Genomic DNA, 21,106 nt, shown 5'->3' with positions numbered 1-21,106 from the left:
ATATATCATAACCAAGATATGTATACCATCAGAGCAAGCATGACGTTACAAATATCATACAATTTGTTCATTGACGAAGTAACATCTAAAAGGATAGTTTTTCCATGACCAACCAATAATATGTACGTGAGAAAAGCAGGACATTTTAGGGAAAATTGTTCACCCAAGTTCAACTGCTATTTTAGGCCCTATATTCAAACTCTCATGAATCAAATAGGAATATAAAATAAACATATGTCAGTTAGGTAAGAAATCATGTTCATGGTCTTTCCTACCCTTAATATAATAAATGAGGAAAAATAAACAATGTGTATAGAACTAATTATTGAGACCAGAATTTTTAAATTTAATCATAGCATAATCGTGCAAAATAATAAGCTCTCTATATAAAAATGTATGAGCTCATTGTCACTTTTATGATGTCTATTTAAATAAAATGTGATAGCCATAAGCATTTATACATCATAGTATATAACATTGGATTGGATGGTTTCTACGATCATCGAAATAAGGTTGTGTAAAGCAATTCTAAGCAAGGTCATAAAACCCAATCCTGATGACATGAGAAGTAACAATCTCCAAATCAAGGCACTAACAGCAGCATCCAAAGTCCCTGGGTTAGGGCTCAGACGTCTAGATGATGTGAGATTAAACACCTCTGATCTGCTGCATGAAGGTATGCATAACCAATAGGGAAGGTGGAAGCATTAGCCAGTCTCTGATAGCCATCGATGAAACATCAAGGCCTGCTGATCCACCCAAGAGTTTATTAAATTTTCTTATCTACTAGCTTAAAGGTTTTGATACTGGATTTTGTGCAATTTGTTTAAGTTTAGTTTGGGCTTCATTTGGTTTAAAGTCATTTGTAATGGGGCTCTTTACTATTTCTGTCACTGTAGTATGAACAATACCCACCACCATATGTACACTGCAGCAGATGAGACCAATAAATAAATTTAAGCCTTTAGAGATACATTTAAATTGTTCTAGTTTAAACCTTGTTTAGAACACTTATGCTTCCTTTTCAGAAAAGCCCATCAGATAAGTTATTGATGACTTATTTAGAGCAGTTGTGGGTGCTTTTCAAATGTCAATGCCAGGTAAGTTACTGATGCTTTAATACATAACAGATGTAGTGTATCCTTTCATTAGCCAAGCCTATTGGAAAACAAGTTGAGGAACTTAGGTTGTGGCTGTTGAACCTATGTTTCCCTTCCCTTCTCCTGTTCACCTCTTTCTCAACTAATCTCTCTCATCACCATGTTTCAAATCCACCTTGGTCTTGCTTGCCTCATTCCAACAATTCCTGTGAGACAATTTGTCCCAGGCAGTTGAGTTCCCGTCTGCCGTCCATTTCCCCCATGCAACAGACTCATCTGCTGTGCCAGAATGTTTCTGTGCATCCATATCTTCACCAGGTACAGTATCACCTGCCAGATTCTCAGATTCAACAGTCTTTTGTTTCACTTGGATGGAATCCCAACTAGACCAAACATTATGTTTGGTTGCTGGGGATTCACAGTTGTCCACATGAGTTGATTCTTTATCTCCCCATCCCTCCCGGTTACCTGACTTGACCGAAACTGGATCCACTTCCCAGCTAGACTCGCCAGATTTTCCATTTACCAGGCCAATCCTTTTCTGAAAGTTGTACTCAACATCATCAAAAGTCATACATCCATCGAGGTCAGGTGATAGACAAATTCCATTTTCTTCTGCCATTTCATCAACATCTGCTAGATATCTGCCAGTTGCTTCTCCACTGGATGTCTCCCTTGATAACTCCAGAAAGTCATAGACTCCTTTTCCAATATCTTTGTTCATTGCCATCTGTCACAGCAGAAATAAGGTAAATTAACTCTCATTCATTATATGTACAAATATTTCAATAAAGTCATGGGTACATGGTATTGGGTGAATGGAAAATGGAACCTGTTTCTTATCCCAAAGAATCTGGAATGGTGTGCACCAGTCCCAATAGCCACATTTTTGCCCCATGAACAGGATGAAACCACACTGGCTAATGAATCAACCTGACGCTTCTCAGCAGCTCTTTCAAAGCATTTCATTGGTGTCTGCAAGAAGAATAGAAACATTCTAATGTTATTATCAGACAAAATTAAAAAGCACACTTGATGTAAATGAACAAAGAAGAGCTTAAATATTCAGACATGCACTTACAAATAAAGTGGCTTCAGTAAATGGTACTTCAACTTTGAAAGAACGAAAGAGCGCCTTATAACCACCAGTGTTGAAACCGATAAGTTTTCCAGTGCAAGTCATGCTGTTTGCAACAAGCAGAAGGTGTTCCTTCATCACACCTTTAGAAACCATTTTGATTGATTTTGACATTCGCTGTAATAGCAGCCGTCGCAAGTTAAGGCACATCAACAAATCAAAAATTACAAATCATAGGGAAGGGACAAAAATAATTGACAAATACACAAATGGAAGTGCAATCAGTAGAAATATGATAAAATAGTTCCCAAGGATGGATCAAGTCAAGTACAGACTCAAGCCAACGTAACTAGAACATGCATGTCCCACTCCATGCAACTAATAAATCTTTTATTGAAGTACATAATGATTGTTTTAAATCTTCATATATTAAATATTTTACTTGATAAAAACAAAATCAATCTATGAGGATCTCTGATCCTAGATATCTGTAAACAATTTACTAAACATAGTTATCAAGAAGCATGCCGATGTGAAATTCTGCACTCAAGAAAGCACCTCAATTGTGGGATCTTCCTTTAAACTATGAAATTACCTACCTGCTTGTTACTTACTGTGCTTTATATTAGGAACAATGCTAGATTTACAAGTGAGCTAAATGCAATACATAATATGTCAATCTTCTGTCCCAAGAAATTTACATACAACAATATTGATGCCAACACGTTGTCAGAAGAAATTTAGGATCAATTATGATGCTAAGAATTTAAGGGAGTCATTTACGATATTTGGTTATTCTAGAACATATCTACTTTTGTAGAAGGTTGAAACCATGAAAACCGAATTTCCTATAACATCACATGATTCTTGTTGTGGTTGACACTAAGAAGCTATGCTCTAAAACTAAACACCACAAAAAATAAAGCAACATTTACTGATGTCACAAGTTAAAAAGATTAACTAACCGGATATTTATTCCAAGTGTAATAAATGACATCCCACAAGCTCGCACTTTTAGTACTTCATCCCCAAAATAATCCTCAATACTAGAGTTTTCATCCTTCTGCAAAATACTTAGAAAAGTTAAAAAGCTACTTCGAATATTCATGTTGTCATGAAAGAACAAGTATAGAACTATCAAGTCAAAAACAAGAAACTAAGAAAGAATGTTCAACGTCATTTGACTCAACTTTTAAAAATGCTAGGGTTCATCAAATCAAACAAACATCACCTAGATACTTATTATGGAATCTCAATCTAGCATATTATATATTAGTTAAAAGACAACTACCAAGAAATTTATGACATAATACTTCCAATTCACTGACTAATTTCTCAGAGATTTCAGGTTAATTAGACTTTTGTGCTTATAAAGATAGCTTGGTAAAACTTGAATCATCATTTAAAGGCAAAAAGGACACCTACCAGACTTCTTCATAATAACCTGTATCTAATCAGAAACCTTAGCCAGTAGGCAGGATAATCATAATATCCCATTAGAGAAGCTTCAATAAGTGGCATATAACTTTTCATTTATCGGTTTGAACAAAAACTAAAAATCACTTCAGATCACAACATTAATTTTGCCTTTCAACACAAAAAGAAGATTATCACTGAATCCAATATAGAATAGTTTTTCTCTTTCTTTGTTTTATTCTTAATCAACTAGTTTAAAGGAGCAGATATAAACTGACAAGTGATTTTATGGTAAAGGCATTGAGTCAATCAACTAATGATTTTTTTCCACCAAAACCAATGAATATTTTCAACACCCTCCTCATGGGAATCCAAGGACTTGAAAGGAGTCCAAGTTGATGAAGCTAGTTGCTAACAGTATGCTACTCTGAACAAAAAGTTACATCCACGATAAAGTAGCTAGGCTTATACACAAGCAAATAAAGAATGATATTTATGATAGACGATCATTATAGCATTGAAAATCAAAATTAATGACCAAAAGATACCATCTAATCTGGATCATTCAGGATGCACATATTAAGATAAAAAAAAAAGATGTCATTCATGCTAGATACATCAAAGAACTCACAGGCATCCAGTTCAAAATTGACAATATGAATAAAAAACCAACCTTTATGTTCATGGGACCAAGGATTGAAATTTCGTACCGAATCGAATTTCGAGATTTTCTCGGTATGATACTGTGTACCGAGCTGTCACGGCCTTAGCTAGAATTGCCTAAGGCGTGAGGCACCCTTGCGGCCAATGACGCGAACTTAGCTTGCGTTGCCTAAGTCGCGAGGCCCACTCGTGGCAAAGACGCGAACTTAGCTTGCGTTGCGTAAGTCGCGCTCCGCCCTTGCTATATTGCTCTGCAAAGGGTCAGCCAACTTGTAACCTCACACAGGTCCCGAAGGACCTGTAAAAGAGAGAAAGTTGATTAGTTCGAAAGGGCGAGCGACGGACAAGTCCCGAAGTCTCGCGAAAAGGGGAAGCTTTATAAGCAAATCAGCGAGCACCTTGTGTGCACAAGAGAAAAGAGGGAGAATGAGAAAACAAGGTTTTAGAAGGATGAACGAACAGCTGCAAGCCCACAAACAGCCGCTCACCTGGTCCCTGGCGCGAAAACAAGTCCCCGTAAAGGTCACGTGCGAACTTGTGAATGAGAGTTCAACGCCCGGTATATAACCGAAGCCTCATCCAGCCCTGTGCCACCCGGGGGGTTCAAAGGGGCTGAGATGGCTGACGTTTTGGTGAGCGAAGGCAGTTTGTTCGCTAGCCCCCGCGGCATGCGAAAACGGAGCTGTTTTAGGGTTGTTTTGCTCGGTTCGGTGAGCGATCGCTTTGTAACGCTGCAGCTTGTTCGAACTTACATTTTTACAAGCAAAATGCCTCAAAACCAAGAGAAAACAACATGTCAAGCAGTTGTACATGTGGGTGTGAGCGACGAATGGTTCGTTGAACGGAGTTGTTGCGGGTGCGCGACGACCGTTCGTGACATTCTCCCCCACTTAAACTGTCGACGCCCTCGTCAACGCTTGATGGTAGTTGTTGATGACTTTTTCTTCATGTCGCAGGGCGTCTTCAGGCTCCCAACTGGCTTCAGTTCGGGGAAGCTTTCGCCATTTCACCAAGTACTCTGTTTGCTCAGCTCCGTTGGGTAGCTTTATCTTGCGGTCCGCCAGAATGGTTTCCACTCGCTTCTCGTAGAAGGCTGTGATGGGAGGTAGCCGAGTTGGAACACTTCGGGAAGCATCTTGCGGATCCGAGTGGTAGGCTTTTAGGTTGCTGGCGTGAAGAACGTTGTGAATTTTGAACCACGCCGACAGTTGCAACTTGTAAGACACGTTGCCTACCCTGCTGATAATTGGGAAGGGTCCTTCATACTTGCGCACCAATCCTTTGTGGACTCTGTTCCTAAAGAATTGGAGGGATGCTGGTTGGAGCTTTACCAACACCAAATCGCCAACTTTGAACTCTTGCGGTCGCCTTCCTAAGTCTGCCCACTTCTTCATTCTTTTTGCCGCCTTCTCCAAGTAAGCCCGTGCAATATCTGCATTTCGATGCCACTCCTTTGCAAAATGATAGGCTGATGGACTACTCCCAGTATACCCAATTGCCATGGTGTGCGGAGTCGACGGTTGTTGTCCAGTAATGATCTCGAAGGGGCTCTTGTTAGATGCAGAGCTCCGCTGTAAGTTGTAGGAGAATTGGGCAATGTCCAACAACTTCACCCAATCTCGTTGATTGGCACTCACGTAGTGCCAGAGATATTGCTCCAAGAGCGAGTTTATCCTTTCAGTCTGGCCATCCGTCTGGGGGTGGAGGCTTGTAGAGAAGTATAACTTTGACCTCAACAATTTGAACAACTCGGTCCAGAATCGTCCCAGGAACCGAGCGTCTCGATCGCTAATGATGTTGTGTGGGACTCCCCAATACTTCACTACATCCTTCATCATCAGCTTAGCCGCCTCCTCTGCTGAACAGTGTAGGGGAGCAGCAATGAAGGTTGCATACTTCGAAAACCGATCGACCACCACGAGGATCGACCCGAGTCTCCCTACAAGTGGCAAGCTTGATATGAAATCCAAGGAAATGCTCTCCCACGGCCTTTCTGGTATGGGCAACAGCTACAAGAGTTCCACCGGCTTCCGCTGCTCCACCTTGTCTTGTTGGCAAGTAAGGCATGTTCGAACATACTCCTCCACATCAGTCCCCATCTTCGGCCAATAGAAGGCCCTCTCCACGAGAGCCAATGTTCTGTGAATGCCTGGGTGTCCAGCCCAAAGGGAATCGTGACACTCTTTTAAGAGCTCACGCCTTAAGTTGTCCACTCGAGGAACATAAACCCTATTCCCTTTTGTGTAAATGAGTCCCTCCTGGACCCAGAATCGCCGTGCTTTGCCTTCTTTGATGAGCTGCATCAGGATAACTGCTTGGGGATCACTATACAGCCCATCCCTGATTCGGGAAAGGAAGTTGGAGTGCAACTGACTTGCTTGGCCTCTGCCCTCCAGTTGTACGGCATTCACGCATTCCACTTTCCGACTCAGTGCATCGGCCACGACATTCGCCTTCCCGGGCTTGTACTCCATTGCCATATCAAATTCAGCCAGGAAGTCCTGCCACCGCGCCTGCTTTGGGGAGAGCTTCTTCTGAGTTTGGAAATAGCTCAGGGCGATGTTGTTTGTCCTCAGCACAAATCGCGACCCGAGGAGATAGTGTCGCCAAACTCGTAGACAGTGGATCACTGTTGTCATCTCCTTCTCATGCACTGGATACTGCCGCTCGGTCTCGTTGAGTTTGCGGCTCTCGTAGGCCACCGGATGACCTTCCTGCATGAGCACCCCTCTAATGGCGAAGTCCGAAGCATCTGTATGGACTTCAAAGGGCTCTCCATAATTTGACAATTTGAGTACCGATTCTTCTAGAACAGCAGCCTTCAGATCTTGGAATGCTATCTCACATTTGTCAAACGACCTCCAAGGCTGCTCCTTCTTCAGCAACTCCGTCAGTGGGGTTGCCCGCTTCGAATATCCCGCTATGAAGCGGCGATAGTAGTTGACGAAACCAAGGAAGGATCTCAACTCTGGCACCTTCTTTGGAGTTCGCCATTCCGCAACTGCTTGCACCTTCGACTTATCCATCCGAATGGAGCCACCACCGATTCGATGCCCCAAGAATAGGATCTCAGTTTGAGCAAAGTAGCATTTCTCCCTTTTCACGAATAAAATGTTCTCCCTGAGAACCTTGAAAATCGTCCGAAGGTGCTTGACGTGCTCCTCGAGCGTTTGACTGTAGACGATGATATCGTCCAGGTAGACGACCACAAACTTATCCAAATACTCCTTGAATAACTAGTTCATGAGAGTGCAGAATGTGGCCGGAGCGTTGGTTAAGCCGAAAGGCATCACCAAGAACTCAAACGCTCCATACCTGGTTACACAGGTAGTCTTCGCCTCGTCGCCTTCAGCAATGCGCACCTGCCAATATCCCGATCGAAGGTCGAGTTTTGAGAAATACTTAGCCTTGCCCAATTGGTCGAACAAGTCCGCAATGAGCGGGATGGGATACTTGTTCTTCACCGTCACTTTGTTGAGGGCTCGATAGTCGACACATAATCGGAGGCTCCCATCTTGTTTCTTCTGGAAGAGAACTGGAGCTCCGAAAGGTGCTTTAGAGCTGCGGATGAGACCACCGCTTAGCAGTTCATCTAACTGCTTCCTGAGTTCTGCCAACTATGGCGGGGGCATGCGGTAGGGTGGTCTCGCTGGAGGCTTCACTCCTGGCTCCAGCTTGATACTATGATCCACGCCTCTGCGTGGTGGAAGAGTCTTTGGCAACTCGGGTGGCATAACGTCTTTGAACTCTTTCAGGACGTTCGCCACCACAGCAGGTTCTTGAATGGCCTCGTTGAGTGGCTCTAGCTTCATAGCAGCCACGAATGTCAATTCGCCTTTTCGCACCCCTTTCTTCAATTGTAATGCCGAAATGTGTTGGGGCTCCTTGGTTCCTCTCCGAGAGACGGGAACCACGCAGGGGTCATCACCTCCCATCATACATAGGGAGTTCAAGAACAGCATCGGCACCAGCTTCGCCGCGTGCATAAACTCCATTCCAAGAATCACTTGGAAGTCGTCCAGTGGTACGACCATCATGTTGGTGTTTCCGCTCCATGTCCCAATTTTGATGGGAACTCCCTTCGCCAACCCGGAGATTCGCCTGGCCTCCGAGTTCCGCTTTCATTCGGCTTGGGCTCTTCTCCAAGATCAACCCAAGTCGCTGTGCTTCACGATCGGCTATGAAGTTGTGGGTAGCGCCCGTGTCCACCATTGCACGAGTCGTTTGGCCATTTAGTTTGATGTCCACATACATCAACTCACTATTTCCTGCTCTTTGTGCTTTTGTCTTCATGTTCTCCCCCACTTGACCCCGCATAGCGTTCAACAAACGCATTGCTCTTATTCGCGGGCCTTGCAACTCCTCGTCGTCGCTACTGGATTCAGAACTGCTCGAACTAAGAGCAACAGCTTTGCCCTTGTCCGATCGGGGGGGGTGGATGGAAGCCGTCAAAGCATTGAGTGCCTGTTTTTGTGGGCACTTCCTCACCATGTGCGGTCCTCCGCACAAGAAGCACCCTCCAAGCTTTGAGGCCTTGCCTTTCGGGTTCGGTCCTTTGTGGGAGCTCTTCTTCTTTTGTTCGCCCCCTAGCTCCTTCCTTCGAGAATGTTTTGGAGGACGATTGCCTGAAGATTGTTTCCTTCTTGCTGGGTCTTCAGAGGAAACAAAGTCGGTGAGCCTTTCTGCAGCAGCAATTGCCCCGACCACGTCGGTAACATTCCTTCGATTTAGCTCCTGCTGAGCCCATGGTTTCACACCATCGAGGAAACTGAACAACTTGTCCTTCTCGGACATGTCCTGTATGTCCAGCATCAGTGCAGAAAATTGTTTCACATAGTCTCGGATGGTGGAACTTTGGCGGAGTTGTCTCAACTTCCTTCTTGCGACGAATTCTGTGTTCTCCGGTAGGAACTGAGTTCTCAACTCCCGCTTCAAGTCCTCCCAAGTGTCGACTCGACACTGACCTTGTTGGATCTCCTCCTAACGGGTTCGCCACCAAAGTTTCGCATCTCCGTTCAGATACATTGTTGCTATCGAAACTTTGGTATCTTCAGAATCGGGCCTCGTGGCTCAGAAGTATTGTTCTGACACGGGAGTGTCTAATTTACTACAATCTGACTATATGAGCCTTGATTATGATCTAGTATCTTTTTCAGTCAATAATGATGCCTCATAATCTTGATCTCAGCACACTCAAATATGACAGCTCATCAGCATATTCTCTGCACAAAGTTAAAGCTGTTTCAAGGTGCTTTTCTTCAAGACAAAGGAATGCATTAAAGGAGTTGGTTAGCAGCTGTGAACATTTCTTCATTACCAATGAGTGCATTAAAATAGTTGGTTAGTAGCTGTAAACACTTAATTTCGAAATTTCCTATGCATGAAGGGTTGTTTCATGCACTAGTATTTATTTTGGTGTTTAGGACTTAGAAAGGACTTTAGAAACTGATGATATCTGGACAGAAGCTCTTAGAGAACCCCTTGAACTCTGTATCTCTTGGATGCGTCCTTGAGTGGTGAGTCTTTTATTTTCTAGTTCTGTATCCTCGTTTAATTTCCGTTGGGTGGTGAACTTTCTGTATCCCATTGCGATTTTAAACTTGGTGGTGAGCTATATTTCGTTTTACCGAAGTTTCTTCAAAAGTGCGTTCCTTGCCTTTTGTGACATTTTCTATCTGAACTACTGTTATTTCGGTGCTCTTTCGAAATCCATTCTGCATTTGTACCCTCCCCGGTATCATGTTCCATGTCAAACAGAAAGTTCTCGAGCTCTTTGGCATCTCTGGCTCCTCCATATCCATGGGGCTTAGGTGCCCTCAAATTTTGTGACGGTGCAACGTGGGTGTTGCTTCCTCCCGCATTTAATATTCTTGTGAGCATGGCCACCTTTGCAGTGAGTTCTGCCACAACATCCTGTAAGTGTTGCACGGAGTCTTTGGTGTCATTAGACAGTCGGTCGACTAGGGCCTCGACCTTATCGATCCTGGACTCCGCTTCTTCCTGCGAGCTCTCTACCCCAACAAGTCTTTGTTGGCCATGGTAGAGTTCCTCCATGCTCGCTTCAAGAACATCCAGGCGGGTTTCCGCCGTTGCGAGTCTCTCCTTGTGACTCTTTTTCCCAGTTAACGCTCCCGATTGCGCTTCCTCCGCTCGCGGAGAGTAGCCAACTTCTCGCTCGTCATTTTCGCTGTCGCGCTCCTCTTGAGCGGCTCCAACAGCATGAGAGCGAGTATGCACATGCAGCCCACCTTCGGTTGCTTGGGGCAAGGGTCCGGCTTGCCCCGTCTTGCTTGATTCGCCACGATGCTTTGCCATGGCGAAGTTGCGAAGTTCGTTCGCTGCTCGCTCGAAGTGCTTGCCCGCTCTGATACCACAATGTCACGGCCTTAGCTAGAATTGCCTAAGGCGTGAGGCACCCTTGCGGCCAATGACGCGAACTTAGCTTATGTTGCCTAAGTCGCGAGGCCCACTCGTGGCAAAGACGCGAACTTAGCTTGCGTTGCCTAAGTCGCGCTCCGCCCTTGCTATATTGCTCCGCAAAGGGTCAGCCAACTTGTAACCTCACGCAGGTCCCGAAGGACCTGTAAAAGAGAGAAAGTTGATTAGTTAAAAAGGGCGAGCGACGGACAAGTCTCGAAGTCTCACGAAAAGGGGAAGCTTTACAAGCAAATCAGCGAGCACCTTGTGTGCACAAGAGAAAAGAGGGAGAAGGAGAAAACAAGGCTTTAGAAGGATGAACGAACAGCTGCAAGCCCACAAACAGCCGCTCACCTGGTCCCGGGCGTGAAAACAAGTCCCCGTAAAGGTCACGTGCGAACTTGTGAATGAGAGTTCAACGCCCGATATATAACCAAAGCCCCATCCAGCCCTGTGCCACCCGGGGGATTCAAAGGGGCTGAGATGGCTGACGTTTTGGTGAGCGGAGGCAGTTTGTTCGCTAGCCCCCGTGGCACGCGAAAACGGAACTATTTTGGGGTTGTTTTGCTCGGTTCGGTGAGCGGTCGCTTTGTAACGTTGCAGCTTGTTCGAACTTACATTTTTACAAGCAAAATGCCCCAAAACCAAGAGAAAACAACATGTCAAGAAGCTGTACATGTGGGTGTGAGCGACGAACGGTTCGTTGAACGGAGTTGTTGCGGGTGCGCGACGACCGTTTATGACAGAGCGACATATTTCGGTATATCATTCGGTATATATATATATATATATATATATATATATATATATAAGAGATAAACCGCTCAGTATATCTCTCTTCTCCCCACACGGGGCCACATCGCCTCTCGAGCGACATTACAGAAAAAAAAAAAATTATGATGTCGCCCGAAGAAAAAAAATCTGCCTTCTCCCCACGCGGCGACGTCGCCTTTATATATATATATAATTTCGTTGAGGCATTGTCTCTCTTCGCCCCACGACGCCAATGACTCTTCCCCCCGTGCGCGGATGAGAAGTCACCGACAAACGAGGAGGAGAGCAGCGCCGATCTGCAGGTTCTTTTTTTTTCTCATTTCTTTCTTCCTCTTCTCCCTCTTCTTTCACTTTCTCCCTCGGTCACCGTCGACAATAACAACCTCAATCAGCGATACCGTTCTGACACGGACTTAGCTGGTTTTGCCTAAGTCGTGCGGCACCCTTGCGCGTCCGTCCGCAAAGGTCAGCCTCCCCGAAGCCTCCCCTGGTCCCTTAGGACCCACAAAAGAGAGAACGAGACAGAGAAAACGCCTCACTCGGGATCCACAAGCAAACATGTCCGAAAAACACTTCATAGACAATGCAGATTACAAACAGACTTTACAAGCTCTGAATAGTTGCACAACAAAGGGTAAAATGGTCCATTACAGACCGAATAATCTCTCCTACGTGTCCACATGACACAACCTTTATTTACAAGCCTAAAGCGGCCACCGACCCAACTAAAATGGGACTTATAAGCCTTCGGCCGTCCCTCTACATGCTGTACAAAGCATGAACATAATAAAAGACACGGACATACCCAAGCATTACATCAAACACCCTGTTTAGAATTTTGTCCGTGACATTCTCCCCCACTTATCCCTTCGACGTCCTCGTCGAAGCCTTTGTGAACACTGCAACTCTTCGCCTTTGCTGAGTCGTCAATCTTCTGCTCCAGCTGCAATGCGCCTCCTGGCTCCCAGCTGCTCTCCGCTGCTGTTTTTGAGTAGTCGAACCTTTGATCCGCCATGCTGCTACAACTCACCAATGACTTTGACTCTGTTGTGGGGTTGGCTGAGTTGTGTTGATCCTTGTTGCTTCCTGCGGATCTACCAGATGAAGGAAAAGACCATCCTTACTGCGCCAGTCTCTCTGAAATTCCTCACGCTGCTTGAACTGGGTGGATGCTTGTTGGAGCTTTAACGAGCACCATCTCGCAAACTTCTGAAGTTTCGGGTCCTTCCTCCACAAAATCTGCTCATTGACTCTTCTTTCTGTTAGTTGTCACATCCAAGTAGGTTCGCATCACTTCCGCTATCGATTGGCATTTCGTTGGGAAATGAGGCGGACAATCTACTCTCAGTAGCACTGATCACCGTTGGTGAGGATTTGACAACTATTATCTTCCATCATCTTCGAAGGGTCTTTGAACTTTTGCAGAGCTCTTCTGCTGGATAAATAAGAGAATTGGGGTACTCGATTTCGCCCAATTCTCTTAAGAGTTGAGAAGGCAAAGGTTACTTGACTTCGCCCGCCTCCTCGAGGTTGTACTTCATGCATCGAGCTGGTTACTGGTCTTCGCCTGCTCTTTGCTCACACTTCTGAAGCACTTGAAGTGTTTGCACTCCTTGCGTTGAGTTAGCTACTGTGATTCACCTTCTCAATGCCATTGAACTTCTGGAATGCAGGAAGTTTTCACCCCAACTTGGAGTAATTCTCTGATAGATGAGGTCGCCTCTGGGATTGTACCGTCTTCTCCATCAACCCTGCCGCCTACTCCACTGAGTAGCAAAGGTACAGCACCGCGTACTGCCTGCTTCATTCCTTGGTCGTGCACTCTTGCATGACCCGAAGTCCTTCACTTACGGCTATCTTGATGAGAAACTTGTTGACACCGGTCTTACGAAGTTTCTTGGCCTCTGCCCTTCAGCCTTGTCTCGGTACTTGGAGAATGCCTCTGCATGCTCCACCTCCTCGGCCCCTTTCACGACCAAGCACTCTCCCTCCGTGAGAGCAAGGGATCAATGACTTTGACGGAAGTCCCGCCTCTGCGGTACCATGGCGCTGCCATGCCCATGGCCCTACTATCCGTCACCTCGCCTCTGCATCCCTTTTCTCCATGATCAGTAGATATGTCTCCGTGGCACTCCTCTGAGTCCACCTCCATTCTAACTGATGCTTGATTTTGGGTAGCTAAGTCCCTCTGGACTCATCGTCGCTTCCTCGCCCCTTTCGACCTCCTGCTTCAACACCTCTGTGTTCTCCAAGCAATCTGTTTGGTCGATGGAAAGACAGACTGCAACTCCCATGCATGGCCTCTGCCATCACATTGTAGGGTTTGCACCGATTCTGTTCTCCTTAGCTTCCTTGGTAGCAACGTTCGCTTACTCGACCTTGTCCTCTGACTTGTCGGGCTCCCTTAAGCGAATGTGAGCTCTGGAGCAGTCCAACTCTCCAGCTGCTTCGATCATACCTCTGTATGATCAAGTCCCTCCCATGGAACTCACTGGTACTTGCATTCGAACTTTTCCCTTGGTGGAACCCAGCCCCCATATGCTGATGACCAAGGTTTTCATCCGATGCAAAATTCGGTGCACGCCCGGAAGACCCGCCTCTGCGGTACCATAGCCTTCACTCCTTGAATCCATAGCCCTTCTTGCCGTCGTGTTGTTCACCAAAGCGAAGCTCCCAGTAGCTCCCGATCATACCTCCATATGATCTCATCCCTCACAGGACAAAGTCGTGTGTATCGCATTGCCACGAACTGTTCCACCACGATCCGCTGCACCATGTCGCCTCCTGGTGACATCTCCATTGCATTCTGATCCTTGTGGAATAAACTCGAATTGTGAACCCTCCATGTGTGGCCTCTGCCAATACATCGCAGGGTCTCCTCCACCTTCGATTTTGTTTGCTTCTTTGGCAATCGACCTTCATCCACCCACTCTTGGGTCACACCAAGATGAAGCACCGCTCTAGGACAGTCCGTCGCCTAGTAGCTCCCGAAGTCCCCCGACTTCGCTGCAATCAGTGCACCATTGTCTGGATCCTGGCCTCTGCCCCTACCAGCACAATCTTCGCTGCGCACCGCCTCCTTCACAACAACTTGAATGACAACACTGTGGCATATTCTTCAAGAGTACCCGCCTCTGCATCCTCTTGCCCCGTGCTAAGGCCTTCTGAACTCAACTTCGCCTCCGCAAATTGAGTCGCCTTAGTTCTTCCATCAAATGCTCCTCCGAGATGAAGTGCATGTGCCCCGAAGCTCCCTTCGTCTTTGGCACCATGCAAGATGAGTCCGCTCCGTCAGAATGAATGACCCATGGAACAACATGATCCTGCTCTTGCCTCTGCAAGAGTTCATGTCCTTGACCTCTGTCCCTGGAAAGCACTATGCCTCTGCTCCATGTTCCATCTTCTATGCTGGCTCCCTTCATGCGGCTTGGGTACTTCGCCAAGTTACACCCAAGTTGCTCCGCTCCTCGTTTTTGCATTGAGTTGATGGTGGCCCTCGCGCCCACCATTCCACGGGTCAGCCGTCCCTTGAGTCTGATCTCCATATCGACTCCAAGTGTGCCTTCATTTGTGTTGCTTTGGGTCGCTCCCCCACTTGATCTCGCAATGCATCCACCAATGCATTCTCTCGAGCGAGATCATGGGACAACTCCTCGCCGCTTGCTCAGTCCATCGAGCTTCGTGGAGTTGTGGTTTGTTGAGGTACTCCTCCTCAACATGTGAGGTCCGTCTCACATGATTCTCCCTCTGGAGAGCCGGGACTTATCCCTCCTGGATAACTATCCCATTGGAGCAACATCTCTCTTCGTTTCGGAGACCACCATCCCCTTGGACTACTCCGATCTGCTGAACAAACTGTGCACTGTTCTGCCTCTTGCAAACGCACTTGCTAGATTGCGACTCCATGTCAATACAGCCCCCGCTGCACCCCTCAAGGCCTAGCAACATGCTGAACTCGTTGCACACTTCAGCCTCCTACGAACGTATCCTTCACATGCCGAAGAGAAAGTTTCAATGCTCCATGGCGCCGAGTTTCGGTCGCCTTGGGATGGCCACGAACATTCCATCGTCCGCATACAAGCCCCTGCATGAGTACCAAATTCTTCGAGCTAGCAATTCCCCTCACCTCTGTGAGCTTTGCATAACTCTTTTGGTCGTTGAGCAACTCATTCCACCTTGCATGGTCTCATCCTTTTGCCAAGCGCCTCGCTTGCCATGAGCGCCATCCGGAATGGTTGTCAACGTTGAGCCGTAGCTCAAACTCAGCCATCCCAACCCTTGTGCGCTTCAAATTCTTCCAAGCTTGTCTGTTCTCGTGGTGCCTCTTGCGCGAAGGGTTGGCCATTCCTCTGAATGCCAATCTCAGATGCCCGCTCCACTGAGCGACTCCTTTTTCCTACATCTCCATGCCCGTTTTCCCATAACGGTCGCGCGTGTGCTGACTGCCCTCAACGCAGCCCCGCTAGGTCCCCCACGTTTGCACGCTAAGTGTTTCTATGAGTGCTTGTCCCGCTCTGATACCATATGACACGGACTTAGCTGGTTTTGCCTAAGTCGTGCGGCACCCTTGCGCGTCCGTCCGTAAAGGTCAGCCTCCCCGAAGCCTCCCCTGGTCCCTTAGGACCCACAAAAGAGAGAACGAGACAGAGAAAACGCCTCACTCGGGATCCACAAGCAAACATGTCCGAAAAACACTTCATAGACAATGCAGATTACAAACAGACTTTACAAGCTCTGAATAGTTGCACAACAAAGGGTAAAATGGTCCATTACAGACCGAATAATCTCTCCTACGTGTCCACATGACACAACCTTTATTTACAAGCCTAAAGCGGCCACCGACCCAACTAAAATGGGACTTATAAGCCTTCGGCCGTCCCTCTACATGCTGTACAAAGCATGAACATAATAAAAGACACGGACATACCCAAGCATTACATCAAACACCCTGTTTAGAATTTTGTCCGTGACAGTTCGGTAGCGGGCGGTTTGTGTACTGGTCTGCTGATGGACTGATATGTACTGCCCTTACCAGGTGGTATCATTCGGTATTGCAAACCTTGCATGGGACAACAAAGAGCATGAGATTACTGTATTAAATTAATTCAATAGCGTTAGACATAATTAGGCCTCTTCACAGAACAGGACAGTTTGAAGTAACATCTTTCCACCTCGCGCCACCAAAATGCCTTAGATAAGCATGATCAACTCAAGTCTACATTAGCACTGATCTAATGTTGAAAACCCCTGGAACACCACCAAGGAGGCTTTTCTAATATTTTTCCCAAGCAAATACATGATGACCAGATCTAGCCACAGCCTGCAGCTCAAAAGTCTACCCACATGAACATTCCCCGCTTCAACTTAACTTCCTTACCCTTAGAATCCATTTTCTCCTATGGATCCATTCTACAATATTCTGTAAGCCAAAGAACATTTCCTTGCATCATGATTTGTGACGCTATGGGAGTATTTTCAAATATTAATTGCATTTCTTTATGGAATTAAAGTTTGTATGAATATTAATGAAATACAAATAGATCAGCTAATTGTTTTGGGTCAATCATGTGGGGACTTTGTAATTGAATTTGAATACAGATGAACAAAATGGAAGAAGTATAACCAAGAAAATCTAGCCAATATGAATGAAACCATGTAATCAACAGTGATATAGGCCAGCACCTTAAAAATATTTTTACTAGAACCATTTAAACATTTATTGATCCTAAAGACCCCAATCATGAAATCTACACATGTATCTTAGAAACAGATAACTCATATGACAAATGAAGAATAAATTTATTCATTACTAACCTTTCTTAGATCTGCTACCATACTTCCATCATTCTTCAGTACAACATCACCTGTACCTCGACAAATGTTAACACTTTTACTCAACTCCCTCTGGATTTCAAACAGACGGGTGTGTATATTGCATGCAATAGCTTTTAGCAGGAGTTTCTCAAGATCAATGCAACTTTGATCGAGTGAAAAAATAGCTTCCTTGCCAGTAAGTGGGTCTAATACAAAGGAATTATGTAGACACTTAATCTGTGTATCTTGCCCTGGTTCAAGTTTGAGAAATGGACGTGAACTAAAATCAGATCCCCCGGCATTTTTGTCAGCATCTAACCAATAAATGATTTTCAAACCAGGAGTTTTTAGGCCAGTTGAATCGAGTTCACCGTCTTGGGCCAGTTGCAAAGCACTAGTATTTGCTCCTTGTGCTGCAGTGCCATCAGAGATAAGCTCAAAGCGTATTGCATTGATCTTGAACTTCGCCTAAACCATGCCAGTTCAAGATCAAATCAGTCATCTAATGTGATACACAACGTGAGCCAACAATTTAATTATATAAATAAGGCATCTCAAAAGTTTACAAGACTACTTTGACATTGATCATCAAACAAATGAATAAATGCACAGACCACCATCTTCAAATCAGATTCTGAGCTTAATTTAAAGAAAATGCTGGATGTAAAACAAGTGACAAAGTGAATAAAAAAGACTCCAAAAAATCAAGAAGCATAATGTCACAAAAGGATTTTATAATAAGGTTACCAGTGAAGACTCCAAAAAAAATCATTCAAACATAAAAAGTGTGCAACCTTTCTGGAAAGTTGTACATTTAGATAATGACAATTAAAAGCACAACATGCTTTGTCAATCAACATTTACAAATTGAATGCAGTGGCTTACTTCTTTTTCTGACATAAATACCTTGAGAATCAATTTGATTCCACCTCGAATTAGGTACATGTTTATCAAGCTAGTTCAGAAATTACATTGGGTTCATCATGCGGTGAGGGTGTTCACCTTTGGTCAATAAAGTTTTACCTCTAATAAACCCAAACTGCCCAACTTACATCCTTAATCTGTGCTTTATGGAATATTTCTCCTAACATGTCTAGACAACAAAGATTTAATATGTTGTGAATCATGATAAACATTTTCTGCACCATATAAAAACGACTCACTTGGTTCCTAAAGTTGTAGAGCATCTTACTAAATTAGGATACAATCAGTCTCAAATAAAAAATGTCAAAGATTGAGAATAGTATATAGAACACCAATGAGAAAATTCTCAAAATAATGGTTCCAATAAATTTCTCTAATTTTACAATTCACCTTCAAGGATTTAGCTACATCTTAAATTGCATCAAAACATAATCTGCTATTTTTTAACTATTAATACATACAAATAGACTAAAGATTTAATGATGTTTTAGCATTTGGGGTTAGTAGAAAAAAATTGTTAGAGCACAAAGCGTGTTGTACTGCATCACAAACTAATAAATTTCATATTGTCGCTCAAATGCATTAAAAGGGAGGGGGGAAAAACACTCCAGAAAACTGAAATAAGCTGCACTTATTGTAACCTAAAGCATATCCAAAACGCCAAATTCACCAAGACTGACTACCAGTTTGGAACTAGGTTTCCAGGATCATCCCCAGATAAACTACTAATCCAGACACTAGACTAAATCCGTACCATGGATTAAGAAATGAAGCGGCTTTCCATCTACCGGAGCCTAGAGGCACTCAAGAAGGAACACATTCAGAAACCCTAGGCAAAAAACCAGTTCACAGCGAGCAATAAAGAAGCCAAAAAAAAAAAAAAGACGAGGACGAGAATCACCTGTCGGCACCACTTGGCGAGCACATGGAGGCGGAGCATCCGCTGCCGAGTCTTGGCGATGAACTTGAGGAGGTCTATCTTCTTCTCGGAGTCGGATCGCTGGTCCTCCGGCGCCCGGGACCGCTCCACCAGCTCTTTGAGGGCGAGGTAGGAATCCTCCGCGGCTCGTCGCACAAGGGCGGAGAACTCCACCGTCTGCTGCCCCAGTTCCGCCGCCATCGCCCTCCGCTCCGGCGCCCAAAGTGTGGGGCGGAGGGGGGGCGCGCTAGGGTTTCGACGGCCGGGCTCGAATCCGGGCGCCGCGGGTGCAAAGCGAAGGAAGGCGAGATCGAATTCGCAGCTCCAATTGATGTTTTCTGGCGTTCGAGGGCGGAGGAAGCGACCAAATACAGTGTGCAAAGACCGGAGAGAGAGAGAGAGAGGATCCGCGACCCGCACGGAGAGAAAGGCAGGCTATTTGGAGCGTGCGGGTTTGGGCTTACGACAAACAGGAATGGGGGAAAGGGTTGGTTGGTCCACATGTGATCTATGTGGCCGCAACTTCATCATAAAAATATTTTTCTTACATCTGATTTAATACTCGCAAATCATACCTGCTATGCAATTGGAGGAAAACAGTGGGTCCGTAAGAAGCTCAGTATAATCTCAAACGATAACGAGGGCAGACTTCTTGTCTCAAATTAACCGGTGGGGAAATCATTTCTTTTGTTTTGCCCCCAGATAAATATTTCTTGTCTACTACACGTCGCACTATGTGACTCACCCTCGCACCCCATCTCTCTCATGGGCTCCACGTGTCATCTCCAGTTTCGTTCGGCCAAGCGGGGCTCCGAAAGAGCTGGGTGCGTGAAATATTTGGACTCTGCCTGGTTGACAAGACTGAATCAATCCTGAAACCGGGATAGTTGATTTGTTGACACGTGTACGTGGATCTCACCATCGGGCATGAGGTGGTATCTTGTGGAGTACGTTTCACCCTTAAACATTTGAGGCGTAATTTATCGATTTGGAAATTAATATAAAAATACCCATTTTCAATATAAATTATCTAAAATAAAAGAAAAGAATGTGTCGTATTGTCACGGACTTAGCTGGTTTTGCTTAAATCGTATGGCACCCTTGCGTGTCCATTCGCAAAGGTCAGCCTCCTATAGTCCCTTAGGACTCATAAAAGAGAAACCGGGTTAGGGAAAACGTCTCACTCGGGATCCACAAGCAAACATTTCCGAAAACACTTCATAGACAATGCAAATTACAAATAGACTTTACAAGATCTGAACAGTTACACAACAAAGGGGTAAAATGGTCCATTACAGACCGAAAATCTCTCACACGTGTCCACACGACACAACCTATATTTACAAGCCTAAAGAGGCTACCAAACCCAACTAAAATGGGACTATCAAGCCTTTGGTCGTCCCTCTATGCTATTCAAAGCATAAACAAATAGAAAGACACGGACATACACAAGTATTACATCAAACATCCAGTTTAGAACTTTGTCTGTGACATTCTACCCCACTTATGCCTTCGACGTCCTCGTCGAAGCCTTTGCCGACACTGCAACTCCTCGCCTTTGATGAGTCTTCAATCTTCTGCTCCAGCTGCAATGCGCCTCTTGGCTCCCATCTACTCTCTGCTGTTGTTCTTTTTTTTTAGTAGTCGAATCTTTGATCCGCCATGCTGCTTCAACTCGCCAATGACTCTAACTATAGTGTGGGGTTGGCTGAGTTGTGTTGATCTCTGTTGGTTCATACTGATCCTCCAGATAAAGGAAAAGACCATCCTTACAATGCGCCAGTCTTTCAAATGCCTCATGCTACTTGAACTGGGTGGATGCTTATTAGAGCTTTAATGAGCATCGCCCCGTAAACTTCTAAAGTTTTGGATCCTTCCTCCATGATATTTGCCCATTGACTCTTCCTTCACTTAATTATCACCTCCAAGTAGGTTCGCATCACTTCCGCTTTCGATTGGCATTTCGTTGGGAAATTAAGCGGACAATCTACTCTCAGTAGG

General features: G+C 45.1%; 1 protein-coding gene across 1 annotated transcript; it reads right to left on the bottom strand.

Moving 5' to 3' along the window:
* Nucleotides 1-938: 938 nt before the first annotated feature.
* Nucleotides 939-19,583, bottom strand: LOC135614249 (mediator of RNA polymerase II transcription subunit 14-like). The gene is made up of 6 exons (XM_065111401.1): nt 19,088-19,583; nt 17,263-17,730; nt 3,144-3,241; nt 2,182-2,355; nt 1,933-2,075; nt 939-1,830 (listed from the first exon to the last, which is right to left on the bottom strand). The coding sequence occupies exons 1-4, from the start codon at nt 19,304-19,306 to the stop codon at nt 2,316-2,318; spliced, it is 825 nt and encodes a 274-aa protein (XP_064967473.1). The 5' UTR covers nt 19,307-19,583; the 3' UTR covers nt 939-1,830; nt 1,933-2,075; nt 2,182-2,315.
* Between the last annotated feature and the right edge of the window lie 1,523 nt (nt 19,584-21,106).

Source organism: Musa acuminata, chromosome BXJ2-6, assembly GCF_036884655.1.
Source record: "Musa acuminata AAA Group cultivar baxijiao chromosome BXJ2-6, Cavendish_Baxijiao_AAA, whole genome shotgun sequence".
Taxonomy (NCBI): Eukaryota; Viridiplantae; Streptophyta; class Magnoliopsida; order Zingiberales; family Musaceae; genus Musa; species Musa acuminata.
The sequence above is the reverse complement of the archived record's forward strand: the minus strand, read 5'-3'. Positions and strand labels throughout refer to the sequence as shown.

What these genes read in the sequence shown, in the direction of transcription:
- LOC135614249 (XM_065111401.1), bottom strand. Translation starts at nt 19,306, where the DNA reads ATGGCGGCGGAACTGGGGCAGCAGACGGTGGAGTTCTCCGCCCTTGTG. An exon ending in TCGCCAAGTGGTGCCGACAG is followed by an intron (nt 17,731 to 19,087) that starts GTGATTCTCGTC and finishes GGCATGGTTTAG; the next exon opens with GCGAAGTTCAAGATCAATGC. An exon ending in TGGTAGCAGATCTAAGAAAG is followed by an intron (nt 3,242 to 17,262) that starts GTTAGTAATGAA and finishes AGTATTTTGCAG; the next exon opens with AAGGATGAAAACTCTAGTAT.